General features: G+C 45.8%; 1 protein-coding gene across 3 annotated transcripts in view; it reads left to right on the forward strand.

Annotated features, from left to right (window-relative positions):
• The window catches only part of pde11al (phosphodiesterase 11a, like), a 401,215-nt gene that overhangs the window by 348,742 nt on the left and 27,131 nt on the right, over positions 1–25,342 (forward strand). For all 3 annotated transcript variants that reach the window (XM_068058983.1, XM_068058992.1, XM_068059001.1), the window contains 3 exons: positions 2,136–2,199; positions 4,078–4,152; positions 8,450–8,533. In XM_068058983.1, the coding sequence (XP_067915084.1) occupies positions 2,136–2,199; positions 4,078–4,152; positions 8,450–8,533 (223 nt within the window). The remainder of the gene's footprint in view (positions 1–2,135; positions 2,200–4,077; positions 4,153–8,449; positions 8,534–25,342) is intronic.

Genomic DNA, 25,342 nt, shown 5'->3' on the forward strand with positions numbered 1-25,342 from the left:
ATGAAAGGAATTATATAAAAGCAAGTTATTTAATTTTGACTTTTACTGGTTTACTTAGGTTGGTTTCAAAAGAATCTTGAAATACATTTAAACCACCCCATTTTTTTTCATTTTCCCTCTAATTCTCTAACTCACCACATACTTCATGAAAGCACAGACTAATGTTATGGACAGTTCCAGGAGCAACACTGGTTTTCTAGTGACTACTCAAATAGTTAAAGACCATATGTGATTCTGGATAATAAATGTTGGTTGGCTATTTGGCTAGGAGGATGAGCAAGAGACAGAGAAAAGGTCACAGCAGGGTCCACTTCTGTCCTCACCTGGAAGGTGCAACTCCAATATTAAACTGCACATGAAACATGATTTTGTGTTGCATGTGTGCTGCAGTGTGGTCACTGGATAAGATTTTTGATTGAGTAAAACTGTGAACCAACCTGACATCCGTGGGGAGGGAGGATCCCATATTTCAGTTTCAGTATGTTTTTATTTAAATTGTAACTTGTGGATAGGATGAACATCAGTTTTAAGTTGATTTATGAATACCTAAATTTGGCCCAGTTTTGGGTATCCAGAATTTGAAGAGACATACTCCTTTTTCAAAACTAATTGCAGCACACAGGCTCAGTCAAACCATGTTTTTCATGTACTTCTGTGACCATTTTCAGTTTGGTCTTTGTGAGTCAAGGACATCTCCATCTTTATGGTCAACTTATTAAGCGCTCAGTACTGTGTCCTCAGTACCTTGCTCTACGGCAGCGAGGCCTGGACAACGTATGCCAGCCAAGAGCGACGTCTCAATTCATTCCATCTTCGCTGCCTTTGTAGAATACTTGGCATCAGGTGGCAGGACTATATCTCCAACACAGAAGTCCTTGAAGCGGCCAACACCCCCAGCGTATACACACTACTGAGTCAGCGGCGCTTGAGATGGCTTGGCCATGTGAGCCACATGGAAGATGGCAGGATCCCCAAAGACACATTGTACAGCGAGCTCGCCACTGGTATCAGACCCACCGGCCGTCCATGTCTCCGCTATAAAGACGTCTGCAAACGCGACATGAAATCGTGTGACATTGATCACAAGTCGTGGGAGTCAGTTGCCAGCATTCGCCAGAGCTGGCGGGCAGCCATAAAGACAGGGCTAAATTGTGGCAAGTCGAAGAGACTTAGTAATTGGCAGGAAAAAAGACAGAGGCGCAAGGGGAGAGCCAACTGTGCAACAGCCCCGACAAACAAATTTCTCTGCAGCACCTGTGGAAGAGCCTGTCACTCCAGAATTGGCCTTTATAGCCACTCCAGGCGCTGCTTCACAAACCACTGACCACCTCCAGGCGCGTATCCATTGTCTTTCGAGATAAGGAGGCCCAAAAGATTAAGCGCTCACCTGGTTGAACAAGCAAGGTTGGTGGATGGCTGCACAGTTAACTGGTGAGCTGCAGGGAATACTGTTTTCTGCATTTGCTACCAACATTGCTATCAATTCTTGGGGTTTCCTTTGCTTTCGTGAGTTCTTTGCTTTCAAGTAAGTAAAAGAAAAACAAGCATCCATCAATAATTTAATTTTACAGTTGTGTTGACACTAATAAACTTTTTGAGCTTCACTTTGAGGGTGGTTGATACCATTGGAATCATTCAGTTACCTTATGAACTGACTGATTCCTACCTATTATCCTATAACTGTCCTCTATGGGACATTGCAGGTTTCTTCAAAACAAAAGAGATCCTTGTTGATGTTGAAGCTAACATTGCTAGAGAAATTATGTCAGGCGTTATTTGCATGCAGTAAATGCCTTGTGGCTTTGTGAACTTACACAACCAGTTACACAGCTTTTATTTTGCTCTGCTCCTCAGATTCACCATTTACCACACCCAGTGTGTCCAACAGGCAGCTAACCCTGTAATTAGGATCCAATAACAGTCGTTTCTTTGAACAGAAAATATAAATTGAAAAATCAACAGTAGAGACAAAATTTCATTGTTCAACAGAAAGGAGTAAATAAATTATAGTAAAGTATTTAAAGTGTTGTTGTGATGATCAAGCTCAAATTGTTCCAGGATTTCTTACAGGCACATTCAATTTCATTTGTCATGAATTGCCATGAGATGACAACTGCATTTTATTTTGACATCAGATCCATGTTGATGACAGCCTGTGATTTAGGAGCAGTTACAAAGCCTTGGGAGATTTCTAAGCAAGTGAGTACCAGAAGCCCATTCCTATCATGATGTGGTTTAAGAAATGCACTAAAACTGTAGTAATAATATATTTAAAGTCATACATTTATTTCCAGCTTTCATTTTATATTCTGCAGTTCTCCTATTGCTTACAAGTAGATTAAGAATATCATTTTCTGTCATTAATAACAGAACAAATTTGAAAACTAAAGCCCAAGAAAAGTGACATGCAGAAATTCTGGAGGGAAAATGTTGCAGTTGAGTAGGAGTTCAACCATGTTTAGTTTGGACCCTTGGATTTTATACTTTTTGCAATGGTGCTAACTTTACATCAACCATTGTTCTACAAGTATATTTTGTTCCTGTTGCAAAAGCAAATATTCCATAGATTTTTTTTCCTACTTCCACAGGTACAAGTGTTCTCTTAAAAAAAAGTCTCTCTTTAAATGTGGTGTCGTCACTACTCCATCTGTTGTAATGCAAATCTTCACTTTGTGTGTGCCACGAAATGCTATTTCTTCATTTTGATCACACACTCACTACCTGATGTTCCCAAAATCCAAGGAAAAAATGTTTAGAAAGAGGCTGTTGTCCTCAATAGAGCAAACTTCCAGGAGTCCACAGTCTATCTGCTTTTGGAATGTGTGCATTCATCATGTTATTGCAATAAATATCCAAGGATCAAGATGAATGACCAAGCCATAGCTGAACTTTAAAGCTTTGGCAATTAATTTCCAGCTAAGCATAAAAGCAACAAATACAATTTAAAATTTAAATATTAAATTGGGCTGTAACGGAAGTGAAAGATTTTCACTCAACCACAAAAATTTTGCTATTACTGCCACAATAACATACATAACCACAATGGAGCATTTTCTCTTCCCCAGACTGCCAAAGATTGGATATATGCCCTGAGTTCTTCCAAGAATCATCCCTATTACATCCTGTGATATTTCAAAATCCACACAGTGCTCTTGGCATGAGCAATAAGCACCCACTCAATATCATGATGTGGACATCAAGTATGGAAAATGTCCTAAGTTAATTACCGAAACCTGTAAATTAGATAAAGGAAAGTAATTGCTCTTTGAGTTATTGCACCTAATCTCATTCAGGATGGCAGAAAAATGATTTATTCTTTCTGTGAATTATGAAGCAATCTGTCTAACTATACTGGAACCTATTTACATATGCAACATTGCCTAGTCCTATACACATTACTAGTGATTTCTGTGGATAAAGCATGTGGATTTTCTAATGTTGTTATTTATTAAAGGGAAATTATCATTATAGCTGAAAAAAAGGTGAAGAACCATGCCTCAGTTTCATCATGAGGATGTCACATACAAGTAGCATAATGACATTTTTTGCTAGAGTTCAACACAAATCACAATATTTTACGGTATGTTTGACAAACAAGTAAAAGAGTTAGATGCATGACCATGGTGAAGCATTTCCTCCTTCTCAGACTGTCAAGGATTGGACATACTTCCTGGTCTCTTCCAAGGTGACCATCAGGAAGATGTGCTCTTTTTTGTATTTTTTTAATATATAGTCTTACTTCATCACTGAAGCACTGGGGACTTAACAACTGCCCAACATGAAGATGTAGCTCATCGGGGAAAAGGAATAGCTCAGGAAACAATTGAAGCTCAGGATTCCGTTCAGCATCTGTGCCAGATCCAGACCAATTAATAATTAGTAGCAGAATCCACAAATAGCCATGTAGACAAGGCATTGATATTTTTCTCATCAGGAAAAAGGAGGTGCCATTGTATGAAGCTGTGATGCTATGCATTTATCTGGCTTGTCATTTTGAATTGCTACCATTATGTAGGTTTAGTAAATCCGAAATCAGTCTCAATAAGTTTGTAGAACATTTGCATTTATGTATTGTAGGTAGCTGAATTGGTAACCAGTGAATTCTTTGAACAAGGAGACAGGGAGAGGGCTGAGCTGAAGCTGACACCAGCTGTAAGTATTAATTTAAAAATGTAGATTTAAAAAAAACTTTGTCCTTAGTATTCTATTCTCTCTATTTACTTCCTTTATCATTGTCACTTGTTAATGTTTTACTGGTATATCTGCAGACTTGCACCATTGATTTATGCTAGTCAAATTAATTAAGAAATAGGTTCTGTAATAATTATCTCCTGTGTGTTCCTCATTCAGCTTTTGAATCTTGGCTTCAAATATTCTCCAGCATGGAATATAGAGTCACAATTCCAACCTAAAATTCAAAGACGTGCTGGTTTTAACTAGTTAAATAACAGGTATAGATTAGTTTACCAAGGGAACATATTTTCTAACAGATGTGGAATAGTTTTGAGTTCATTAATTAACAATTTTGGACTGAAAACAATATAGAACTATCCAATGTCACGGTGACTTGAAATTAAACAATAAGACTTTCATTTATGTAGTATTCATGATCACAGGACATCCCAAAGTGTTTTACAGCCAAATAAGTACTATTTGAAGTGTAGTCACTGATGTAATGTAGGAAATGTGGCTGCCAAATTGCATACAGGAAGGTCCAAAAAGAAAGATGAGGTCCCAAAAACAAAGAACAACATTCCTTCATTACGGCACTGGAGTGTCAGCCTAGATTTTTGTGCTCACATGTCTGGAGTGGAAATTGAGCCCATAACCCACCAACTCAGTGGCGAGAGTGCTACCATTGTGAGACAGCTGGCATGTTATAAAGTTGGCTTAGTCCCAGTGTCCAGAATACAATGAGGTGCTTTATCTTCCTAAATCAGCTTTTGATGATTGGAACTAGATTTCCCAGCTGGAAAACTAATTTTTAAAATTGACGCCCGTCTTGCATCACATGCAGCTGCCAGGTGTATTGTGTCATGATATCAGGTGAATGAAGCGTATTTCCACAAGTTGCATTTGTCTGTTGTTAGTTGGTATCCCATTCTTTCACAACTATACTGAACAATCTGTACCATATCTGGAGCCAAATAGCTACAACATTAATCCTAAAATTACTGAACCAATCCCAATGTGTCTAACAGCAAATCTGATTCCAGAGTATTTTATCATGAATAATCTGTTACTTTTACTATATTTGTTGGAGCTAGAAGGTTTCCTGATGGCGCAACACTAAACCAGAGGTAAAAATCACAAAGTGCCCCTCATCCATATTGTTTCAATCATAGGAAGGAGAGCAGCATCAGCTATCCACAGAGTGGTTTAAATTCTCATGTGAAATGCAGCTTGGCCAGATTAGATTTGGACGAAGTTAACACTAAATCAACAATCCCTTATTTGACTCCTGAAGCCAACATAAACTTCAGCCAGAGCGAAGATTGATTCCATGGCTCCAGTTTGCCCAGTTGAGCTGAGAAAAGTTTCTCCCAATTGGTCATTAATCAAGTGTTTGGCACAACTGGGCTTGAACTAGCTACAATCCCAGCTGAAATATCCTAACCTGGGTGCCAGCGGGTTACTTCAGTTTTTAATCATTTCTATTTACTTTCTCCTCTCTGACACACTGGACGGTTATTTATCTGATATCTTAGTTCTGTGTTAAGGCTCAATGTGCTGAAGGTTTTCAGAAACATACTTTCCATTGGTGATCATTGAATACTTTGTACTATCAGATATGGTTCTGCTCAGTGTGATACTAAGAATGTTTGCCAAGCATATTTCTGCTATGTACATTAATTCACAACAATCCCATATTGTGCCAAAATATTGAAAGAAGAAGTTTTACCATCAGTGCTCATTTAAAAATCAAACGGGTAAAAGGAATTAGGATTAATATTGACATTCCTTTGCTTTTCTTTGTCTACTTCTGTAACATTCCTGAATATTTTTGTTTCACTGCTGAATGCCAATGACATCGCCAAGGAACCAGGCTAGAAATTACTGCAGTGCTGAATTAATATCAGTGACAGCAATTATTAAGCTAGGATATTTCAGTGAACGTGTCATGACTACTGTGTATATGAATTCAGCCTGGCACCCTGTCATGTGTAGTAAATCCTCGAAGCCGCTTCCTTTATGTTCTTCACTCACACTTAAAACAAAAATATATCTTTACAGTACAGAACAATGGCGCAGCACTTTGGAGCTCAGCTATGTTGTGGCACAAAGTGATGGGTATGGTTTTGCACCTGTGATTTTCCATATTGAAGGGCGGGGGGAAGAATTTCTGTGATCGCTATGTGTAGCAATGTCATCAAATATGCTTGAAAAGATCATTTGTAATGGGATAGCTGTTTATCTTTACCATCTAGGCGTTAAGCATTGCCTGAGGTCATAGGGGAAAATCTGGTGGGGAGGGTCGCACAGAGAACCCGATTAATTTTCCTTCCATTGACATTTGAGAGTTCCCTTTATGTACTATGCTCCACCCAGCCCAGGCAATAAATAATCTGGCCCTGCATCTCGACTTGCAGCGAGTAAAGGAGAGCTCATTAGTTGGTTGTCAGCTTGGCTCAGTTGGTAGCATTCTCACCTCTGAGTTGTTATTATTTTTAGGGTTTAAGATTTAACCTGCACTCCAGGATTTGAGCATATCAGTGCAGTGCCGAAGGAGTGCTACATTGTTAAAGGAAGGGTTCATCTACCTGTTCAGAAAGACATAAAAGATCCTATGGCACCAAGAGAGTAGCAAATTCTCCTGGTGATGGTAATGTTTAACCCTCAATCAAAAACAGACTATTTATTATTCCAACTGATTTGCTTTTATGTGGGTCCTTGCTATGCACAAATTGGCTGTCATGTTTACCTACGTAACAAGAGTAACTGCACTTCAAAAGTAAATTATTGACTGTGAAGCATCTTCAGACATATTGAGAACATAAATGGCACTATATAAATGCAAGCGCCTTCTTTCCTATGTAATTAATCCCCATTTTTTTTCTTTTAAATGCTAGCATTTAGTAAGATGTTAGATAATAATAATCTGAAGTTCTTGTTGTTTATACATTTGGGAATTGGAAATGATGTATAGGAATACCACGTATTAGTGTTTTTCTTCCATGTGCCCAGAAGTGCACAATCTGTAGGTGCCGGAGAAAATATTCATTAGAAATCAGAGGTTCCATATTGAACATACTTGCTAAAAAGAACTACAAATAATAATGCGATGCAGTAGAAAAGACCAAAAGTGCATAGTCACTTTCTAATAAATATGCTTTTCTCGAGAAATCCCTGAGAAAACCCTCATGTGGTTTAGGTAGTTTTATTGAGGCATCATTTAAACTGGGATAGGCATGCGACTTTTGTCAGTGGGTATATATTTTAAAATGTAGCTTCCATATAATCAGATAAAAAGCTCTCTGAATCTCACCCTGGATCAGATTTTGTAGAATAGTTTCATTTGTCCATTTTCTATCCTGTAATAATACAGTAAGGACTCCTAAATCAGATGTGACAATGCTGGGCTATTAATGTAACACAATAAAATTGCATATCAAGCCCATTCTCAGAAGACCATCTACTGCACTTCAGTACAACCAATCTATTCCATGCTTTGAGTTCTGGATCAGCTGTTACAATTTATGACTGAGGAAATGGTCTCACGCTAGTGCTAAATCCTCAGCAGGCTTTTTGCTATGATCCCACGTGTTCACCGGGGACAATGGCTAAGACAGCCAATTAAAGTGAGTTCTAATGTGACCTTTAACAGCTGCCACAGAGATTACTGCGCCAGCTATTTATACAGGCCTACTTTTAAACTTGCTGCATTTTTGATGTTGCAGATTTCCACAAGAATTTCATTTTAAACAAATTTTCAGTCTTAAGAAAACAAACTAGGAAGTTGTCATTTCCTGATCTTCCAATTTTAAAAAAAGCCTTTGTGAATTTAAATATTATGGTTTGTAGCAACCAGTCTGCCTACAGTAATGTCACAGCTGACACCAAATGAAATACATTGATGTGTAGGCAAATGCATCCTGCTGAACTGCACTCATAATTTGATTATAAATTGCACACTAGGGATAGATGATTTATAGGTTGTCAACACCTTACTTGACTTGTGCTATAATTTCCCTTCATTAGGAGTCTTTCATTATTTTGTTTGCTTTTAACAAAATTAATGCATCTTCCTGCTCAAAAATCATACATGCATGGAGTGAGCAATGAATTAATCTTTTGACCTTGGTAGTGAACATGCAAAATGTGGGTAAAAATTCATGAAGAACTCTGAGTTATTACTGCTATTAGCAATCCGTGAATGTCAGGTCCTGTAGTAACTGCACTCTTGGACGTGTGCTGAAAACACAATTCTATCTTTGCAAATATTCTACAGGCTATCTTTGACCGAAATAGGAAGGATGAGTTGCCGGGGCTTCAGCTGAAATGGATTGATGGGATATGCAAGCCCTTGTTTGAGGTACTACAAACTACTAAATAAATTGTGATCCTTTATATTGTGCTTTATTTCTTCCACCTCATCCAGTTTCCTCTAAATTATTTTTAAAATATGAACCAGTTGAAAAGCTGTGGAATTTATCATTTAAAGGAAACACAAGCAAACTTTCCTTGACTTTTCATGGTTGATTCAAATGTTTCCCAATATGCGTCCAAATCTTGTAGTAATCATGTTTGTAGGTAATGTGAGGAGTAGGATTACCAATTCTAGTTTGAGAAATTCCAGGAGTTTTGACTATGTGACATTCTGACCACGTGACATCTAATCATATGATGCCTGATCACTTGTCACTCAGTCAGATGGCATCTGATCACATGACTTCTAAAAAATCTTATGCATTTACTTTCTAAATGTTGGGTTCTCTGTAGTTGAGTACTTTTGCTCCCAGTCCTTAGACAACACCTTCCAAATCCATGACCTCTATCAACTAGAAAGGACAAGGGCAGTAGATGCATGGGAACACCACCACCTGCAAGTTCCCCTCCAAGTCACACACTATCCTGACTTGGAACTATATCGCCGTTCCTTCACTGTAGCTATGTCAAAATCCTGGAATTCCCTTCCTAACAGCACTGTGGGTGTACCTACCTCACATGGACTGCAGCGGTTCAAGAAGGCAGCTTACCGCCACCTTCGCAAGGGCAATTGGGGATGGGCAATAAATGCTGGCCTAGCCAGCGAAGCCCACATCCCATGAATGGATAAAAAAAAAGTTTTATGCCAGTATCTGTTGTGTAACAAGTTCTAAGAATCAGAACACCAGTGAGCAGGCAAAGAGGGAAACTGAGTATGGGAGAGCGATTTGCAGAGGGAAAACTGAGGATGGGAGAGTGATTTCCAGAGGGGAACTGAGGATTTGAGAGTGATTTCCAGAGGGGAACTGAGGATGGTAGAGTGATTTGCAGAGGGGAAACCAGAGGTGGGAGGAACTTTAGTTCCATCAGTAACAGTCAGGCTCCCCGGTGAATGCCATTTTAACTGGCTTGATTTCTCTGCTTATCTCCGTTGACTCTGGTTTGGACTCAGATTGTGAAAGTGACAACCCTAAACAGAAACCTCAGTCACAGCTGATCTGTAATTGGACTTCACTCATCAAAGTGGAGCGGCACAAACTGACTGAAGCAAACCAAGAGATTGTACAGTGTGCTTGGTGTTTGTGGCACTTCTCACAGGCCCACCTGCTAAACTCAGCTCAGCACCAACATTTCTAAACTGCTCCCTGGGCCCAGTATCAATAAAGGAGAGTTTTCATAGAATTATAGATATTATAGCATAGGAGGACACCATTCAGCCTCAGGTGCTGATGCTCTCTCCTGTAACCCCATTTCTCAGGCCCTCTCCCAAAACCTTTTTATATTCCTCCTTTTAAATATTTATCTCATTCCCTTTAAAATTATAGTTTAGTCTCTACTTCAATAGGTACCTCAATTTGGTGAAAAATCCCCTGGTCTAATTACCCTCAGTTCAAGAACTTACCTTCTCCCTTTCTGCTTGTTACTTCCAATGAGCATCCTTGGTCTCTGAGCCCCAGTTTCCCATTTACCCACCAGTGGAAACAATCTTTCATTATTTACCCACAGTAAGGTCTCAAGGTTACACTCAACCCTTTATTGGCTGCTTCTCTATGCCACTCCCGATGTTGCTGCTGCCTCTGACTCTGTGGGAAATTCTGGTCCCCATGCACATTTTCCACCCCACCCCCCACCCGCTTGACCCCCAACACCTAATCCCCTTATCTCCCCCATCCTCCCATCCCGTAACACCCCATTCCCCAGTCTTCCTCGCTTCCCAGGCCCCCCATTCTCCCTCTCTCCCTACACCCCCATTCCCCAGTCCCCCTCGCTTCCTGAGCCCCCCATTCCACTGTCTTCCTCGCGCCCCAAGATCCCCATTCTCCATTCTCCCTCTCCTCGAGCCCCCCCCATTCTTCAGTTTCCCTCATTCACTGAGCCCTCATTATCCAGTCTCCATCTCCCCCGAGCCCCCCATTCTTCAGTTCTCCATTCTTGGGAGCTCTGATTTTAGAGAGTACCCATTTTAGCCCACCCAATCAGACTTCCTGGCCCCATTTCAGTGATACCACCCCCTAATTGATAACATCCCACACCTGCCCTGTGTGCCGACACCCATCCAAGCCATCCGAGTTGCCAGTTCTCCAGCCCCCTGATGAATGCGCTCATTTGTGCTGGAGGTGGGGCTCCAGGCACTGGGCTGAAAAGGCAGGGAGGGCCCCACCTCTGCATTTTCTCGGCCCCTCCCGGAGTGATCCTCTGGTCTTTTTAAATCGAAGTTTCAGGAGACAGGATCCCCGTCCCTTTAAAGTCTCCACTAATCAGAGTGCTGCCAGCTCAGCAGTATTGGCAACACTGCCAGGAGTGGTGGCCACTGCCGGTACTGCAGAGGCCTCAGACCAAGGCCCAGCGGTGGAACCCAGGACCAGAGGTAAGTGAGGCAGGGTCGCTGGGGCCAGTACAGAAGGCCCCAGCGAGGAGGGGTGGGAGTGGTTACAGTTTAGGGGGAGGGGGTTCTCTGTGGGCCACAAGTCGCCCACAAAGGAGGGAAAGGAGGAACCCACTGCCCCAAGCCCGCAGGGAGGGCCCCTCATTTTACAATGCATCCTCCCTGTGCAGTGGAGGCCCCTCCTGCCACTGGTAAGATCCCAGCATCAGCGGGCAGAGACCATTAATTGCCCATTAATCGGCCACGAAAGGGCCTCAATTGGCCTCTGGTTGGGAAGGTCACATTAGCCCATCCCGCCTCCAGGATGATCGTTGGGCAACGGTCCTCCGCCCCACCGCCACCCATCACAATACTCCATGCCCCCCCCCACCTCCAATCCCGCCTCGGTCGGGGGGGGGGGAATGCTTGTAAAATCCCGGCTGTGGATATTTCTCCAACAGCAGCCGGCGATGTCATGAAGTGGGAGGGAGGGAGGGAGGGGGCAATACACTGTGGTGGGAAATTTAAATTTTTGAATTCTTGACCTTCAATCCCTGACTCCATGAAATTCCGTATCATTCCAGGAGGTTTGGGGTACCTAGTGTGGAGTGATTCAGTAGCAATGCTGAGCACTCTATGATGAGTCCACAACCTACAGTAGGATATGGTCTTACCAGGTAAAGCACCATGTTTAAAAAGCTGAAATGGCAGCTGGTGTCTAAACCTACTCACCTTCAGGGCCTCCCCTATCCATTGTAATTATCTGCATGCATATCAAATGTAGAATAACATCATCGGCCTATATACCATTGTGACTCATTCTGTGAATTTTTCTCTCTGATTAACTACCCTTACTCTTTTTCTGCTGAAGCCCAAAGTAGATCCTTGTGACAGGCTGCTCCATCCTGTGGATAGGCACGGAATGACATATTTAGGGACAGGAAAAAAATTTGGAGTGGGTCAGAAAAAAAAGTGGTCTGGCATCTCATTTATATCTCATCACCTGCATCAAAAGCAAAGTTTTGATCCAGTTTGAATGCTTTGCTCTCTCTCTCTCTCTCTCACTGTCTGGGCTGAATTTTACCAGTCCCTGGACGTTGGGGGCCATGGCGGGGGGGCCCAGAAAATACTTCCGGGAGAGGCCCGGCACTGGCCTCGATGCCAGGATGGCCCTGCCCCATTTTACCAGCGGCAGCGAGGCCTCGGGGCAGCTCCCCCACAAAAAAATTTACATATGTAGATAAATGCTAATCAAGGAATAATTGTTTACCTTGTTGCAACGGCCATCCCACGCCGATATTCCAGCCAGTTGCCGGAAGTCCCATGCCTTCGGTTCTCCATTTGGAGATCCAAGGCGTAACACTTGGTGGGGAGGGGGGAGGAGTGAAATATTCAGGGGGAGCGGGGAGAACTGTTACTATTGGCTGAGGGGATGGTGGGAAGGGGTTGAAGGGCAAAGGTAATGAAGTTTGGGAGGGGATAGGAACAACATTTTTTTTAGTGGGGAAAAGGCAATAAATGCAATGTTTGGTCATTGCGGGGGGTTTGGGAGAGGTCCTTCAATCTTTTATTAAATTTAGAAATGTAAATGTTACATCCATTTCACTTTAAAAACTTAAATTACTGGTAAGGTCTTGAAGCCCTTTAAAAATGGTGGCGCCGTTCGCCGTTGCCGAGGACAGAATGCCCGCCCCCTCTACGTCATTGGGGGGCGGGCATTCCGCCCCCTCCATGTTAATGAAATATTGCGGCGGCTACCCGGCGCTCATCTCACACGTATGCCACGCCGTCTCGGAAGCTCGCTGCTGAGCTATAAAAATTCAGCCCTCTGTCTCTACAGCTGTTGCTCTGGTGTCAACAAATGTGTAATCTGCCAATAAGTGCAGTGCTGCCAGGTAATAGAACAAAGCACAGCCCATTGCGCCAACCACAGGGCATGAAAGGGTGGCCAGAGGGATGAAGAGTTCAAAGTTGCCTGTCAATAGTTCTTACTGCAGTCCTTGATAAACCTGACACTGGATCTTTAATCCATTATCAGCTTCCACTGTGGGTTACTAGAAAGGAATGATCGTGATAGCATCAACTTTTTCCCCTTGAACTGTCTATTTCATCATTGTACCCATTCGAAACTTTCTTACTTTGTCTGGGAGTTTGACTGGAGAAATTGATTAGTGGGCTTTGATGAGGTGATCAGATTGCAAACAATATTGTTATTACAATGATATTACAGCAGATTTTCCTGATCTTGTACTTGGATGTAAGGGATCACGTGGATGCCAAACATAGAGGAACATTGGGCAGGGAGGATCACATGACTATAACAGAGCCCACATGATGGGCTGAATTTTACCGGCCACTCGAAGCCGCGCGTCGTGGCGCAGGGTCAGTAAAATTCTGCAGGGAGAGGCCCGCCTCGACCCGCGACATCAGGAAGGGCCCGCCACCTATTATCGGCGGCGGGGGGACCTCGGTGTGACCTCCCCCGTCGCTCAGCAGTGGCACCCCAATTAACATATTCTAAACGGTACTTACGTCTGTAGATGATGCAGCCCACCGCCTCTCCATGGACAATTCCGGATTTTACTTTGAACGGGCGGCCGTCACGTGCTGTCCCGTTCACAATTAGAAAAGCTAGCGAGTCATCGGAGGCAGAACGTTTCACAACAGAAGGTAAGTTCCATATTCAGGGGTCCCACTCTGCATACTGGAAGGGAGGAGGGAGGGGGGGTTACTCAGGGGTCTCACTCTACATTCTTAAAGGGAGGAGCGAAGGGGTGGATGACAGGGATCTCACTCTTCATTCTTAAAGGGAGGAGGGACGGGGGATTACAGGGATCTCACTCTACATTCTTAAAGGGAGGAGGGAGGGGGGATTAGAGGGATCTCACTCTACATTCTTAAAGGGAGGAGGGAGGGGGGATTACAGGGATCTCACTCTACATTCTTAAAGGGAGGAGGGAGGGGGGGTTACTCAGGGGTCTCACTCTACATTCTTAAAGGGAGGACCGAAGGGGTGGATGACAGGGATCTCACTCTTCATTCTTAAAGGGAGGAGGGAGGGGGGATTACAGGGATCTCACTCTACATTCTTAAAGGGAGGAGGGAGGGGGAATTACAGGGATCTCACTCTACATTCTTAAAGGGAGGAGCGAAGGGGTGGATGACAGGGATCTCACTCTTCATTCTTAAAGGGAGGGGGGATTACAGGGGTCTCACTCTACATTCTTAAAGGGAGGAGGGAGGGGGGGTTACTCAGGGGTCTTACTCTTCATTCTTAAAGGGAGGAGGGAGGGGGGATTACAGGGGTCTCACTCTACATTCTTAAAGGGAGGAGCGAAGGGGTGGATGACAGGGATCTCACTCTACATTCTTAAAGGGAGGAGGGAGGGGGGGTTACTCAGGGGTCTTACTCTTCATTCTTAAAGGAGGAGGGAGGGGGGATTACAGGGATCTCACTCTACATTCTTAAAGGGAGGAGGGAGGGGCGATTACAGGGGTCTCACTCTTCATTCTTAAAGGGAGGAGCGAAGGGGTGGATGACAGGGATCTCACTCTACATTCTTAAAGGGAGGAGGGAGGGGGGATTACAGGGATCTCACTCTACATTCTTAAAGGGAGGAGGGAGGGGGGAGGGGGGGTTACTCAGGGGTCTTACTCTTCATTCTTAAAGGGAAGAGGGAGGGATGGATTACAGGGATCTCACTCTTCATTTTTAAAGGGAGGAGGGAGGGGCGATTACAGGGAGCTCACTCTTCATTCTTAAAGGGAGGAGGGAGGGATGGATTACAGGGGTCTCACTCTGCATTCTTAAAGGGAGGAGCGAAGGGGTGGATTACAGGGATCTCACTCTACATTCTTAAAGGGAGGAGGGAGGGATGGATTACAGGGATCTGACTCTACATTCTTAAAGGGAGGAGGGAGGGGGGGTTACTCAGGGGTCTCACTCTACATTCTTAAAGGGAGGAGCGAAGGGGTGGATTACAGGGGTCTCACTCTTCATTCTTAAAGGGAGGAGGGAGGGGGGGGTTACTCAGGGGTCTCACTCTACATTCTTAAAGGGAGGAGCGAAGGGGTGGATTACAGGGGTCTCACTCTTCATTCTTAAAGGGAGGAGGGAGGGGGGGTTACTCAGGGGTCTCACTCTACATTCTTAAAGGGAGGAGCGAAGGGGTGGATTACAGGGGTCTCACTCTTCATTCTTAAAGGGAGGAGGGAGGGGGGGTTACTCAGGGGTCTGACTCTTCATTCTTAAAGGGAAGAGGGAGGGATGGATTACAGGGATCTCACTCTTCATTCTTAAAGGGAGGTGGGAGGGGCGATTACAGGGATCTCACTCTACATTCTTAAAGGGAGGAGGGAGGGGGAGTTACTCAGGGGTCTTACTCTTCATTCTTAAAGGGAGGAGGGAGGGGCGATTACGGGGATCTGACTCTACATTCTTAAAGGGAGGAGGGAGGGGGGGTTACTCAGGGGTCTTACTTTTCATTCTTAAAGGGAGGAGGGAGGGGCGATTACAGGGATCACACTCTACATTCTTAAAGGGAGGAGGGAGGGGGGGTTACTCAGGGGTCTTACTTTTCATTCTTAAAGGGAGGAGGGAGGGATGGATTCCAGGGATCTCACTCTTCATTCTTAAAGGGAGGAGGGAGGGGGGATTACAGGGATCTCACTCTACATTCTTAAAGGGAGGAGGGAGGGGCGATTACAGGGATCTCACTCCATTCTGAAAGGGAGGAGGGAGGGGCGATTACAGGGATCTCACTCTACATTCTTAAAGGGAGGAGCGAAGGGGTGGATTACAGGGATCTCACTACATTCTTAAAGGGAGGAGGGAGGGGGGATTACAGGGATCTCACTCTACATTCTTAAAGGGAGGAGGGAGGGGGTGTTACTCAGGGGTCTTACTCTTCATTCTTAAACGGAAGAGGGAGGGATGGATTACAGGGATCTCACTCTTCATTCTTAAAGGGAGGAGGGAGGGGCGATTACAGGGATCTCACTCTACATTCTTAAAGGGAGGGAGGGATGGATTACAGGGATCTCACTCTACATTCTTAAAGAGAGGAGGGAGGGGGGATTACAGGGATCTCACTCTACATTCTTAAAGGGAGGAGCGAAGGGGTGGATGACAGGGATCTCACTCTTCATTCTTAAAGGGAGGGGGGATTACAGGGGTCTCACTCTACATTCTTAAAGGGAGGAGGGAGGGGGGGTTACTCAGGGGTCTTACTCTTCATTCTTAAAGGGAAGAGGGAGGGATGGATTACAGGGATCTCACTCTACATTCTTAAAGGGAGGAGGGGGGTTACTCAGGGGTCTCACTCTTCATTCTTAAAGGGAGGAGGGAGGGATGGATGACAGGGATCTCACTCTTCATTCTTGAAGGGAGGAGGGAGGGGGGATTACAGGGATCTCACTCTCCATTCTTAAAGGGAGGAGGGAGGGCGGGTTACTCAGGGGTCTTACTCTTCATTCTTAAAGGGAAGAGGGAGGGATGGATTACAGGGATCTCACTCCACATTCTTAAAGGGAGGAGGGAGTGGGGGGTTACTCAGGGGTCTCACTCCATTCTTAAAGGGAGCAGGGAGGGATGGATTACAGGGATCTCACTCTTCATTCTTAAAGGGAGGAGGGAGGGGGGATTACAGGGATCTCACTCTACATTCTTAAAGGGAGGAGGGAGGGATGGATTACAGGGATCTCACTCTACATTCTTAAAGGGAGGAGGGGGGTTACTCAGGGGTCTCACTCTTCATTCTTAAAGGGAAGAGGGAGGGATGGATTACAGGGATCTTACTCTTCATTCTTAAAGGGAGGAGGGAGGGGTGATTACAGGGATCTCACTCTACATTCTTAAAGGGAGGAGGGAGGGGGGGTTACTCAGGGGTCTTACTCTTCATTCTTAAAGGGAAGAGGGAGGGATGGATTACAGGGATCTCACTCTACATTCTTAAAGGGAGGAGGGGGGTTACTCAGGGGTCTCACTCTTCATTCTTAAAGGGAGGAGGGAGGGATGGATGACAGGGATCTCACTCTTCATTCTTGAAGGGAGGAGGGAGGGGGGATTACAGGGATCTCACTCTCCATTCTTAAAGGGAGGAGGGAGGGCGGGTTACTCAGGGGTCTTACTCTTCATTCTTAAAGGGAAGAGGGAGGGATGGATTACAGGGATCTCACTCCACATTCTTAAAGGGAGGAGGGAGTGGGGGGTTACTCAGGGGTCTCACTCCATTCTTAAAGGGAGCAGGGAGGGATGGATTACAGGGATCTCACTCTTCATTCTTAAAGGGAGGAGGGAGGGGGGATTACAGGGATCTCACTCTACATTCTTAAAGGGAGGAGGGAGGGATGGATTACAGGGATCTCACTCTACATTCTTAAAGGGAGGAGGGAAGAATGGATTACAGGGATCTCACTCTTCATTCTTAAAGGGAGGAAGGAGGTGGGGGGTTTACTCTGGGGTCTCACTCTTCATTCTTAAAGGGAGGAGGGAAGGATGGATTACAGGGATCTCACTCTTCATTCTTAAAGGGAGGAGGGTAGGATGGATTACAGGGATCTCACTCTTCATTCTTAAAGGGAGGAAGGAGGGGGGTTTACTCTGGGGTCTCACTCTTCATTCTTAAAGGGAGGAGGGAAGGATGGATTACAGGGATCTCACTCTTCATTCTTAAAGGGAGGAGGGAAGGATGGATTACAGGGATCTCACTCTTCATTCTTAAAGGGAGGAGGGAAGGATGGAGTACAGGGATCTCACTCTTCATTCTTCAAGGGAGGAGGGAGGGATGGATTACAGGAATCTCACTCTTCATTCTTAAAGGGAGGAAGGAGGGGGGGTTTACTCAGTTGTCTCACTCTTCATTCTTAAAGGGAGGAGGGAAGGATGGATTACAGGGATCTCACTCTTCATTCTTAAAGGGAGGAGGGAAGGATGGAGTACAGGGATCTCACTCTTCATTCTTAAAGGGAGGAGGGAGGAGGGAGGAGGGAGGGATGGATTACAGGGATCTCACTCTTCATTCTTAAAGGGAGGAGGGAGGAGGGAGGGATGGATTACAGGGATCTCACTCTTGATTCTTAAAGGGAGGAAGGAGGGGGGTTTACTCTGGGGTCTCACTCTTCATTCTTAAAGGGAGGACGGAAGGATGGATTACAGGGCTCTCACTCTTCATTCTTAAAGGGAGGAGGGAGGAGGGAGGGATGGATTACAGGGATCTCACTCTTCATTCTTAAAGGGTGGAAGGAGGGGGGTTTACTCTGGGGTCTCACTCTTCATTCTTAAAGGGAGGAGGGAAGAATGGATTACAGGGATCTCACTCTTCATTCTTAAAGGGAGGAGGGAAGGATGGATTACAGGGATCTCACTCTACATTCTTCAAGGGAGGAGGGAGGGATGGATTACAGGAATCTCACTCTTCATTCTTAAAGGGAGGAAGGAGGGGGGGTTTACTCAGTTGTCTCACTCTTCATTCTTAAAGGGAGGAGGGAAGGATGGATTACAGTGATCTCACTCTTCATTCTTAAAGGGAGGAGGGAAGGATGGAGTACAGGGGTCTCACTCTGCATTCTTAAAGGGAGGAGGGAGGGATGGATTACAGGGATCTGACTCTACATTCTTCAAGGGAGGAGGGAGGGATGGATTACAGGGATCTGACTCTACATTCTTAAAGGGAGGAGGGAGGGGGGGTTACTCAGGGGTCTCACTCTACATTCTTAAAGGGAGGAGCGAAGGGGTGGATTACAAGGATCTCACTCTACATTCTTAAAGGGAGGAGGGAGGGATGGATTACAGGGGTCTCACTCTGCATTCTTAAAGGGAGGAGCGAAGGGGTGGATTACAGGGATCTCACTCTTCATTCTTAAAGGGAGGAGGGAGGGGGGGTTACTCAGGGGTCTCACTCTACATTCTTAAAGGGAGGAGCGAAGGGGTGGATTACAGGGGTCTCACTCTTCATTCTTAAAGGGAGGAGGGAGGGAGGGGTTACTCAGGGGTCTCACTCTACATTCTTAAAGGGAGGAGCGAAGGGGTGGATAACAGGGGTCTCACTCTTCATTCTTAAAGGGAGGAGGGAGGGGGGGTTACTCAGGGGTCTGACTCTTCATTCTTAAAGGGAAGATGGAGGGATGGATTACAGGGATCTCACTCTTCATTCTTAAAGGGAGGTGGGAGGGGCGATTACAGGGATCTCACTCTACATTCTTAAAGGGAGGAGGGAGGGGGGGTTACTCAGGGGTCTTACTCTTCATTCTTAAAGGGAGGAGGGAGGGGCGATTACGGGGATCTGACTCTACATTCTTAAAGGAAGGAGGGAGGGGGGGTTACTCAGGGGTCTTACTTTTCATTCTTAAAGGGAGGAGGGAGGGGCGATTACAGGGATCACACTCTACATTCTTAAAGGGAGGAGGGAGGGGGGGTTACTCAGGGGTCTTACTCTTCATTCTTAAAGGGAGGAGGGAGGGATGGATTCCAGGGATCTCACTCTTCATTCTTAAAGGGAGGAGGGAGGGGGGATTACAGGGATCTCACTCTACATTCTTAAAGGGAGGAGGGAGGGGCGATTACAGGGATCTCACTCCATTCTGAAAGGGAGGAGGGAGGGGCGATTACAGGGATCTCACTCTACATTCTTAAAGGGAGGAGCGAAGGGGTGGATTACAGGGATCTCACTACATTCTTAAAGGGAGGAGGGAGGGGGGATTACAGGGATCTCACTCTACATTCTTAAAGGGAGGAGGGAGGGGGGATTACAGGGATCTCACTCTACATTCTTAAAGGGAGGAGGGAGGGGGTGTTACTCAGGGGTCTTACTCTTCATTCTTAAACGGAAGAGGGAGGGATGGATTACAGGGATCTCACTCTTCATTCTTAAAGGGAGGAGGGAGGGGCGATTACAGGGATCTCACTCTACATTCTTAAAGGGAGGAGGGGGGGGTTACTCAGGGGTCTTACTCTTCATTCTTAAACGGAAGAGGGAGGGATGGATTACAGGGATCTCACTCTACATTCTTAAAGAGAGGAGGGAGGGGGGATTACAGGGATCTCACTCTACATTCTTAAAGGGAGGAGCGAAGGGGTGGATGACAGGGATCTCACTCTTCATTCTTAAAGGGAGGGGGTATTACAGGGGTCTCACTCTACATTCTTAAAGGGAGGAGGGAGGGGGGGTTACTCAGGGGTCTTACTCTTCATTCTTAAAGGGAAGAGGGAGGGATGGATTACTGGGATCTCACTCTTCATTCTTAAAGGGAGGAGGGAGGGGCGATTACAGGGATCTCACTCTATATTCTTAAAGGGAGGTGGGAGGGGGGGTTACTCAGGGGTCTTACTCTTCATTCTTAAAGGGAAGAGGGAGGGATGGATTACAGGGATCTCACTCTACATTCTTAAAGGGAGGAGGGGGGTTACTCAGGGGTCTCACTCTTCATTCTTAAAGGGAGGAGGGAGGGATGGATGACAGGGATCTCACTGTTCATTCTTGAAGGGAGGAGGGAGGGGGGATTACAGGGATCTCACTCTCCATTCTTAAAGGGAGGAGGGAGGGCGGGTTACTCAGGGGTCTTACTCTTCATTCTTAAAGGGAAGAGGGAGGGATGGATTACAGGGATTTCACTCCACATTCTTAAAGGGAGGAGGGAGTGGGGGGTTACTCAGGGGTCTCACTCCATTCTTAAAGGGAGCAGGGAGGGATGGATTACAGGGATCTCACTCTTCATTCTTAAAGGGAGGAGGGAGGGGGGATTACAGGGATCTCACTCTACATTCTTAAAGGGAGGAGGGAGGGATGGATTACAGGGATCTCACTCTACATTCTTAAAGGGAGGAGGGAAGAATGGATTACAGGGATCTCACTCTTCATTCTTAAAGGGAGGAAGGAGGTGGGGGGTTTACTCTGGGGTCTCACTCTTCATTCTTAAAGGGAGGAGGGAAGGATGGATTACAGGGATCTCACTCTTCATTCTTAAAGGGAGGAGGGTAGGATGGATTACAGGGATCTCACTCTTCATTCTTAAAGGGAGGAAGGAGGGGGGTTTACTCTGGGGTCTCACTCTTCATTCTTAAAGGGAGGAGGGAAGGATGGATTACAGGAATCTCACTCTTCATTCTTAAAGGGAGGAGGGAAGGATGGATTACAGGGATCTCACTCTTCATTCTTAAAGGGAGGAGGGAGGAGGGAGGAGGGAGGGATGGATTACAGGGATCTCACTCTTCATTCTTAAAGGGAGGAGGGAGGAGGCAGGAGGGAGGGATGGATTACAGGGATCTCACTCTTGATTCTTAAAGGGAGGAAGGAGGGGGGTTTACTCTGGGGTCTCACTCTTCATTCTTAAAGGGAGGAGGGAAGGATGGATTACAGGGCTCTCACTCTTCATTCTTAAAGGGAGGAGGGAGGAGGGAGGAGGGAGGGATGGATTACAGGGATCTCACTCTTCATTCTTAAAGGGTGGAAGGAGGGGGGTTTACTCTGGGGTCTCACTCTTCATTCTTAAAGGGAGGAGGGAAGAATGGATTACCGGGATCTCACTCTTCATTCTTAAAGGGAGGAAGGAGGTGGGGGGTTTACTCTGGGGTCTCACTCTTCATTCTTAAAGGGAGGAGGGAAGGATGGAGTACAGGGGTCTCACTCTGCATTCTTAAAGGGAGGAGGGAGGGATGGATTACAGGGATCTGACTCTACATTCTTAAAGGGAGGAGGGAGGGATGGATTACAGGGATCTGACTCTACATTCTTAAAGGGAGGAGGGAGGGGGGGTTACTCAGGGGTCTCACTCTACATTCTTAAAGGGAGGAGCGAAGGGGTGGTTTACAAGGATCTCACTCTTCATTCTTAAAGGGAGGGGGGGGGGGGTTACTCAGGGGTCTCACTCTACATTCTTAAAGGGAGGAGCGAAGGGGTGGATTACAGGGATCTCACTCTTCATTCTTAAAGGGAGGAGGGAGGAGGGAGGGATGGATTACAGGGATCTCACTCTTGATTCTTAAAGGGAGGAAGGAGGGGGGTTTACTCTGGGGTCTCACTCTTCATTCTTAAAGGGAGGAGGGAAGGATGGATTACAGGGCTCTCACTCTTCATTCTAAAAGGGAGGAGGGAGGAGGGAGGAGGGAGGGATGGATTACAGGGATCTCACTCTTCATTCTTAAAGGGTGGAAGGAGGGGGGTTTACTCTGGGGTCTCACTCTTCATTCTTAAAGGGAGGAGGGAAGAATGGATTACCGGGATCTCACTCTTCATTCTTAAAGGGAGGAAGGAGGTGGGGGGTTCACTCTGGGGTCTCACTCTTCATTCTTAAAGGGAGGAGGGAAGGATGGATTACAGGGATCTCACTCTTCATTCTTAAAGGGAGGAGGGAAGGATGGATTACAGGGATCTCACTCTACATTCTTCAAGGGAGGAGGGAGGGATGGATTACAGGAATCTCACTCTTCATTCTTAAAGGGAGGAAGGAGGGGGGGTTTACTCAGTTGTCTCACTCTTCATTCTTAAAGGGAGGAGGGAAGGATGGATTACAGTGATCTCACTCTTCATTCTTAAAGGGAGGAGGGAAGGATGGAGTACAGGGATCTCACTCTTCATTCTTAAAGGGAGGAGGGAAGGATGGATTACAGGGATCTCACTCTTCATTCTTAAAGGGAGGAGGGAAGGATGGATTACAGGGATCTCACTCTACATTCTTAAAGGGATGAGGGAGGGATGGATTACAGGGATCTCACTCTACATTCTTAAAGGGAGGAGGGAAGAATGGATTACAGGGATCTCACTCTTCATTCTTAAAGGGAGGAAGGAGGTGGGGGGTTTACTCTGGGGTCTCACTCTTCATTCTTAAAGGGAGGAGGGAAGGATGGATTACAGGGATTTCACTCTTCATTCTTAAAGGGAGGAGGGTAGGATGGATTACAGGGATCTCACTCTTCATTCTTAAAGGGAGGAAGGAGGGGGGTTTACTCTGGGGTCTCACTCTTCATTCTTAAAGGGAGGAGGGAAGGATGGATTACAGGAATCTCACTCTTCATTCTTAAAGGGAGGAGGGAAGGATGGATTACAGGGATCTCACTCTTCATTCTTAAAGGGAGGAGGGAAGGATGGAGTACAGGGATCTCACTCTTCATTCTTCAAGGGAGGAGGGAGGGATGGATTACAGGAATCTCACTCTTCATTCTTAAAGGGAGGAAGGAGGGGGGGTTTACTCAGTTGTCTCACTCTTCATTCTTAAAGGGAGGAGGGAAGGATGGATTACAGGGATCTCACTCTTCATTCTTAAAGGGAGGAGGGAAGGATGGAGTACAGGGATCTCACTCTTCATTCTTAAAGGGAGGAGGGAGGAGGGAGGGATGGATTACAGGGATCTCACTCTTCATTCTTAAAGGGAGGAGGGAGGAGGCAGGAGGGAGGGATGGATTACAGGGATCTCACTCTTGATTCTTAAAGGGAGGAAGGAGGGGGGTTTACTCTGGGGTCTCACTCTTCATTCTTAAAGGGAGGAGGGAAGGATGGATTACAGGGCTCTCACTCTTCATTCTTAAAGGGAGGAGGGAGGAGGGAGGGATGGATTACAGGGATCTCACTCTTCATTCTTAAAGGGTGGAAGGAGGGGGGTTTACTCTGGGGTCTCACTCTTCATTCTTAAAGGGAGGAGGGAAGAATGGATTACCGGGATCTCACTCTTCATTCTTAAAGGGAGGAAGGAGGTGGGGGGTTTACTCTGGGGTCTCACTCTTCATTCTTAAAGGGAGGAGGGAAGGATGGAGTACAGGGGTCTCACTCTGCATTCTTAAAGGGAGGAGGGAGGGATGGATTACAGGGATCTGACTCTACATTCTTAAAGGGAGGAAGGAGGGATGGATTACAGGGATCTGACTCTACATTCTTAAAGGGAGGAGGGAGGGGGGGTTACTCAGGGGTCTCACTCTACATTCTTAAAGGGAGGAGCGAAGGGGTGGTTTACAAGGATCTCACTCTTCATTCTTAAAGGGAGGAGGGGGGGGGGGGTTACTCAGGGGTCTCACTCTACATTCTTAAAGGGAGGAGCGAAGGGGTGGATTACAGGGATCTCACTCTTCATTCTTAAAGGGTGGAGGGAGGAGGGAGGGATGGATTACAGGGATCTCACTCTTGATTCTTAAAGGGAGGAAGGAGGGGGGTTTACTCTGGGGTCTCACTCTTCATTCTTAAAGGGAGGAGGGAAGGATGGATTACAGGGCTCTCACTCTTCATTCTTAAAGGGAGGAGGGAGGAGGGAGGGATGGATTACAGGGATCTCACTCTTCATTCTTAAAGGGTGGAAGGAGGGGGGTTTACTCTGGGGTCTCACTCTTCATTCTTAAAGGGAGGAGGGAAGAATGGATTACCGGGATCTCACTCTTCATTCTTAAAGGGAGGAAGGAGGTGGGGGGTTTACTCTGGGGTCTCACTCTTCATTCTTAAAGGGAGGAGGGAAGGATGGATTACAGGGATCTCACTCTTCATTCTTAAAGGGAGGAGGGAAGGATGGATTACAGGGATCTCACTCTACATTCTTCAAGGGAGGAGGGAGGGATGGATTACAGGAATCTCACTCTTCATTCTTAAAGGGAGGAAGGAGGGGGGGTTTACTCAGTTGTCTCACTCTTCATTCTTAAAGGGAGGAGGGAAGGATGGATTACAGTGATCTCACTCTTCATTCTTAAAGGGAGGAGGGAAGGATGGAGTACAGGGATCTCACTCTTCATTCTTAAAGGGAGGAGGGAAGGATGGATTACAGGGATCTCACTCTTCATTCTTAAAGGGAGGAGGGAAGGATGGATTACAGGGATCTCACTCTTCATTCTTAAAGGGATGAGGGAGGGGGGATTACAGGGATCTCAGTCTACATTCCTAAAGGGAGGAGGGAGGGGGGATTGCAGGGATCTCACTCTTCATTCTTAAAAGGAGGAGGGAGGGGGGATTACAGGGATCTCACTCGGCATTCTTAAAGGGATGAGGGAGGGATGGATTACAGGGATCTCACTCTACATTCTTAAAAGGAGGAGGGAGGGGGATTACAGGGATCTCACTCTACATTCTTAAAGGGAGGAGGGAGGGATGGATTACAGGGATCTCACTCTACATTCTTAAAGGGAGGAGGGAGGGGGGATTACAGGGATCTCACTCTACATTCTTAAAGGGAGGAGGGAGGGATGGATTACAGGGATCTCACTCTTCATTCTTAAAGGGAGGAGGGAGGGGGGATTACAGGGATCTCACTCTACATTCTTAAAGGGAGGAGGGAGGGGTGTTACTCAGGGGTCTTACTCTTCATTCTTAAAGGGAAGAGGGAGGGATGGATTACAGGGATCTCACTCTTCATTCATAAAGG

Source organism: Heterodontus francisci, chromosome 2 (genome assembly GCF_036365525.1).
Source record: "Heterodontus francisci isolate sHetFra1 chromosome 2, sHetFra1.hap1, whole genome shotgun sequence".
In the NCBI taxonomy this organism is placed as follows: domain Eukaryota; kingdom Metazoa; phylum Chordata; class Chondrichthyes; order Heterodontiformes; family Heterodontidae; genus Heterodontus; species Heterodontus francisci.